Source organism: Pseudopodoces humilis, chromosome 4 (assembly GCF_049639895.1).
Source record: "Pseudopodoces humilis isolate 2021_Gansu_Grassland_sample_001 chromosome 4, ASM4963989v1, whole genome shotgun sequence".
NCBI lineage: Eukaryota > Metazoa > Chordata > Aves > Passeriformes > Paridae > Pseudopodoces > Pseudopodoces humilis.
The window spans coordinates 70,995,272-71,001,271 of NC_142203.1; the positions used below are offsets into that span (position 1 = coordinate 70,995,272).

At 43.9% G+C, this 6,000-nt stretch overlaps 1 protein-coding gene across 9 annotated transcripts in view; it reads right to left on the minus strand.

Moving 5' to 3' along the window:
* CELF4 (CUGBP Elav-like family member 4) overlaps nucleotides 1-4,546 on the minus strand; it is a 694,539-nt gene extending 689,993 nt beyond the window's left edge. For all 9 annotated transcript variants that reach the window (XM_088054586.1, XM_088054584.1, XM_088054582.1 and 6 more), the window contains exon 1: nucleotides 4,187-4,546. In XM_088054586.1, coding sequence (XP_087910712.1) covers nucleotides 4,187-4,466 — 280 coding nt within the window. In that variant the 5' untranslated portion in view covers nucleotides 4,467-4,546. The remainder of the gene's footprint in view (nucleotides 1-4,186) is intronic.
* Between the last annotated feature and the right edge of the window lie 1,454 nt (nucleotides 4,547-6,000).

A 6,000-nucleotide genomic window follows, 5' to 3' on the forward strand; every position in this document is an offset into this window, starting at 1 on the left:
AGTGCACACTATCTCCACACTTTAAGTGCATTCGCCCGCATGTGTTTCAGTAAATCTCAGTTAAGAGTGGAATGCTGATTTCTCCTGACTTCCTAAATAGAATATTATGGAGACTTGTGTGTTTTAAATTAAAACATTTCCCAGGCCTTGGGTACAAGCAAGCTTCAATAGAAAAGACTGTTTAAACCTGTGGGGACAGTCCTATATTTAGATTACATTAATTCATAAATATTATACTAAATACCTCTTAAATTGGCCTTAAATGACTTGAAAGATAATGCATTATAATATGGCTGTCCTGAGAGCACTAACCTTTATATCTCCCAGTAACTCAGCCTTTAAGCATACTCCACAGCTAGATAAGATGGGGGGAAGTTATGAATGAGTGTCTTGCTAAATTGTTAAAGTGTGATTACTTAACTCAGTGCATGTCTGTGAGTGTATGTGTGAGTGCGTGGGTGGGTCAGCTCAGCCCCGGTAGATTTCTACCCGTGGAAGAGCACACAGCCTCTTCCCAGCCCTACAGCAAAGTACCAGAGCAGGAGCCGGTTCCTGCCCTGTGTGGAGAGAAGCAAGGATGGGGGAAATATGGAGTAGCTATGCTTGTGCCATGAAAGCTTATTTTCTCGGGGATCTGGCAAGCCTTTCCCGCCTTCCCCCACATGCTGCTTCCCCCGTACCCTTTCTCTCTTTGTGTATCTGCAAGAGAATCATAATCCCCTGCCTCTTTGCTGGTGTCTGTACTGGTATCAGCCAGAGCTGCTGGTGAGAGAACCTGTGACTTCACTCTTTTTTTGTGATAGTTTTGCTTGGAAGAGGACGTCATAATGTACTTTAGGTTCTTAATTTTCAATTTCCTCCTGCTATACAGGGGAACCACAATAGGATATCTTCTTAACATTTTCAAAAATACACATCCTTTGATCTTGTTTCAATGGATTTACACCTGAAATTACTCTGGTTGCTGTTCTTTTACTTTAAGCTAATTCCTCTCTCTTCCCTTCCCCTAGAACAATCCCACCTTCTCCCCCTCTATACCCAAGGTTTGCTCTCCGCACACTTAAATAAACTACAGCCTACTATTAACCCTTCAGGGTGTACCATTGCCACAGCCTCATCCTCTGAATTAGGAAAGAAATCAACTGAGAGTGATGGATCAATTAATGTATAAGCATTATGCATCTCTTATGGAAAGCATCTTGGGGTTTTGTATTGCCAACCTACCCCTGTGAGCCAAGTTGGACTATCTTTGTGCAATTCTTCACCTACGCCTGCAAAGCAAAGCCAAAATAAGGACATCTGAGTGAATACAATGCTTCACATGACTGCATTTAGAGAAGGGAAAAGAGAAAAAATAGATTAAAAATGAAATAAAATGAATAAAATAATAGTAAAAAAAAGCCAAACACAACCCTCATCCTTCAAAGCCCCATCACGCTTTTTGACTTAATAGTAATTAATCACTACTGGCAAGAAAGTAATTTTTTTCCAGGTAGCCAGAGGCACATTTTTATCAGGATTAGCTAATAAATCAGCGGCATCGCTAGAAAGGAGTTCAAACTCTTCTCGGATGTACTAAATAAAACCGATCTTTGAAATGCTGGCAACTCGATGTCTATTGAAGCTTTGCTCAAACCCTAGCCCGCAAAAAAACAATCATCATCATAAATTTTCTTTACAAAGTCCAAAACTTACAGCAGGTTAAAAACGACTGCTTTGAGATGAACTCATGCAATTTGGTTTGATGAGGTGACAAGATTTCCCCACCTGGCTTTTTTCCTAGGTTGCATAACCTTTACAACAGAAATGAAATGAAGGGAAATGAAGTTAGTATCTTGCTTAATTCAGGGGTATGTGTTAAACACATCCAAGCAAGATAAATGATCCCTCTCTCTCTCTCTCTCTCTCTCTCTCTCTCTCTCTCTCGCTCTCTCTCTCTCTCTCTCTCTCTTGCTCTCGCTCTCGCTCTCTCTCTCTCCCCCTTCCTGAGTTTGTCTCTGTGAATGCAGGCATACAGTAAAAGCAAAACTGAACTGAAAGAGGGACAACTCAAATCTATGAAATAGAAGTTAGCGCACAGAATGATTAATTTCAGGTTTAAGGTAAAACATAACAAAATAATAAAATCTCATCAACAAATCACAGTAACCTCTCACTACCAGAAGAAATACTTTATCGAAGTGTTAGCTCAAAGATTTCCTCTACACTATGTTGAGTGATTCTCTTCAGTTTAGCTTTTACTGCTGTTATTTTTATTTTACAGAAACGCTAGATAATTTTTTGCAAACACATGCACACATACACATGAGCTCAGTGTCTACTCTCACTATTAGACAAAATCTCTCAGGACTTTTCCTTCTCTGCACTTCTTACTATTATTTTTATTGCTTTTATTAATAATTATTATAGTATGGGTGTCGTGTTTAAATGATGCCCATCAGACCTTGATGTGGCTTCTAGGAAGACAGTCTGAAAAGAAAGCACGGTTCAAAAGAGCTACACTGATCATTTTAAAAATGAAAAGGGTGTTTGTAGCGACTGGCAAGAAAGGATGGAAGAAATATCCTGTAACTTAGACTGAGTCCCTAGCCCCCGAGCCCTGTATATTTTCTCTAGCCTGTGTAAAACTGGTACTTTGCACTGTCAGGGTGTATTTTCATTCGCGTTTCCTCAGAGTGGAAGCAAGGAGGGAAGTGAGTGGGAAGGGGGAAGATATGCCTGCTAAACATGCCGTTAAGTTCAAGATTTACAACTCGCCAAGGCATCTGGAAAGCTGGGAAGCCAGTAATGCCATTACCGGTGACTGTCACTGCCAGGAGTCCACCAAGCTGAACTAGACACTGGTACTGAAGCTGTCCTGTAAAAGATACAACTTCCACTCTCCCTGTGGCACCGTGCAAACGCTTTCTCCTCCTGCACTAAATCTGGAGTCACACCCCAATCACTTCTGACCAGTCTTTTTCTTTTCCCTTTTCTTTTTTAAAAAAATAAACACACACATATACAAAATCTGAGTTAATAAGGTGGCTTATATCACTCCTGGTTCTCTCCTGCTCCTAAGCGGGGCTACCATGCAAATTATCTTCAACTTCCTCCCTGTGAGTCCTACTTTCCTACCCGAGGATCTGAGCATCTCTCCCCCACTACGCACACCCTCCCCCACCCCCAAAACAGAGCACCATCTAATCTGATAGGCACCTCCGGAGAGCCTAAGCTGAGCAGGGAAATGAGCGGGCAGAGATGGAGCAAGTGAGGCACCGTGTGAGGAGTACATCTCCACTACCTTTAGAGAAAACCTAAAAAGTTCCTGGCATGGACTTCAGGCACATTAAAGTAGTGTTTGGAATATGCCTGGTCAGAGACTTCTTCCCTCTGGAACTAAGCTGCCTCCCGTTCTTTCTGTCTTGCCTTCTTACACACATACACACACACATAATGTGATTTTGTGCACACACCCCTGCCCCGCTTGAGATGGGCTTCTTTATTGTTGTTTATGTCCCTGTTCCTGTCTTCAGCAGAACCAAAATGAAATAGCCCTCCCGGAGCAACTCACTCTCCTCCACTTCTTGCATTGTAGAGAACTACAAATTATAAATGTGACAGAAGCAAAAATAAGAAATTCCCAAAAAATATTAAAAAAAAAAAAAAGAAAAAAAAAAGAAAGAAAGAAAGAAAGAAGGAAAGAAAGAAAATAAAAAGCCGCCGGTGCCAGATACAGAATAGTTGTAAAATCGGGGGTTGCCAGCAAACCCAGGGACAGACAGACGGACACACACCCCCTGGGCTGACGAAGAGCGGCTCCCGAAGGTAAATACAGAGCACCCGCTCCGGCTTCAGCACCGCGGACAGCTGCCGCCGGCCCCGCGCCCGCGCCGCCGCTCGCCCGGCGCTCCCGGGAGCTGCCTCTCACCCCCCAAAAAAGCGGGGAAAGAAATAAAAATACTAATAAATAAGCCAAACGGAGCTGACTCCCTGCCCTGACTCTCGCTCTTCTCTTCCCAGGATGGGTCTATTATTTCTCTCCCTGCCCCCCCAGCCTGCCGCCTCCGCCCCCGGGCCAACCAAAAATGAAATAAAATGAAATGAAATCTAAAGGAAAGAGAGAGAGAAAGAGAGAGCCAGGGAGAGAGAGGAAGCCTGCCTTTCTTTCCCGATCTCTCCCGGGAAAGTTCAGGAGGTAACTCACCTTTGTGCATGCCAGTGAACCTGTCCTTCAGCACCGTCAGTTCATAGATCTTCCCGAACTCCTCGAAGAGCGGTTTGAGGTCTTTCTCGTCCAGGTTACGGGGGATCTGCCCAATAAAGAGCTTAATGGCATCGTGGTCCTTCATTGGGATGGTGGATGGGTTTCCGGGACTATGGTTTAATCCGTTCATATGCCCGTTGGTGCTGGGGTTGCTGTGATTGCTACTCAGGCTGGTATTGTCTGGTTGTCCGTTTGCTAACGTGGCCATCTTTATATACATAGAGAAAATCTTCTTTCCTTTTTTTCCCCCTCTTCTTTTCTCTCTCCCTCCCTCTCTCTCCCTCTCTCTCCCTCTCTCTCGCTCTCTCGCTCCCTCTCCCTCTTTCACACACACACACACACACACTCACACACACACACACTCCTCCCTCTCTGTCTCTCTCTCTCTCTCTCTCTCTCTCTCTCTCTCTCTCTCTGGGTCTGATCTGATTTTTTTTTTACATTGAAGATCTGTGTCCTTTCCGTTTAAACAGGCTGGATCGGTTCAAATTCCCAGCCAGACTAGGGGGTGGGGTGTGAGTGTGTGGATGTGTGTGTGTACGGGGAAGGGAGGCTAGGGGTGGGGGATTGCTTTTGCCTCTACTCTGGCTAAACCCCCTCCTCCCATCCAACCACCCCCCTGTCTGTCTGCCCGGCACAGGCTCAATGGTATCTTCCAACACAGCCCCCGGCTATAAATAGCACTAGGCGCATGGCTCTTTGAGAGACAGTCAATTTCTATTGTGCCAAGTGAGCAAAGGGGAACGGTTGCGTTTTTAGGACCAATGATGATGATTTTTTTTTTTTTCTTTTCCTTTGCAAGCCCTCAGATCAATCGCTGTCGTTATAATTTCAGTGATCATCGGGAAATCTGCCTTTTTATTTGAGAGGGGGAAAAAAACCCAAACCCAAGGTGTTCTGACTTCTTTCTGTTACGATGATGCCTCTTACTTATTATTTACTCTTATTATAATTTCGCAAATGATAATAAAAAGCAGTTCAGATATGGACGAACCCCCCGGCTCAGAGGTTGCTTTTGCTGTTGTTGTTGTGATTGTGATGTTACAAGCTCTCTTTACTATATCTGTTCATGTTGCATCTAGAAAAAAAAAATGCATGCTCTTTAAGCTCTTTTTTTTTTTTTTTAATATAAATTATGTTACTGATGATGACATCAAATTAGGAAAGAACAAACTATATTATTGTAGCGTTTTGGAGAGAGACAAAAAATATCGAAATGACTGTTGTTAATTTTCGTACTGCCGATATTTATTTTATGTACAGTCAGTGCGGGCATTATCTCCTGTACGGGCTGTGTGTGTGTATGTGCGTGTGTATATTGGAAAGGGATTCATTAGGTAAGGTTTTCTTGCCCGACTTTCAAGCCACCAGGATATTTTGTCTGTCTCTGATGAAAACATAAATCGTATTTTGTAGTCATCAGTGATCGGGAGTTGCTTGTCCGAACAATGCTCTCTAGACAAAGTGTACTGTATGGTGGAGACGAAATCAGCTCTTCTTTCATAGCATTTGGGGGTGGGGAGGCAGGGAGCCTCGGATTAAGGACACAACTCCCCCTTGTCCCCCAAATAATAATAACAGTAATCCGGACAGTAACAAAACAAGGCTCTGGTGCGCTCAGAGCAATTTCCCCCTTGTTGTTTTCTCTCCCCTTTCCCTTTTCTCCGGTTCTCCCGCTCCCCGTGCGAGCCGTGCGCGGATGAAGCTCGGAGGAACACCAGCAGGCGAGCTCGGAGCAGCCTGCGAGTTACCTG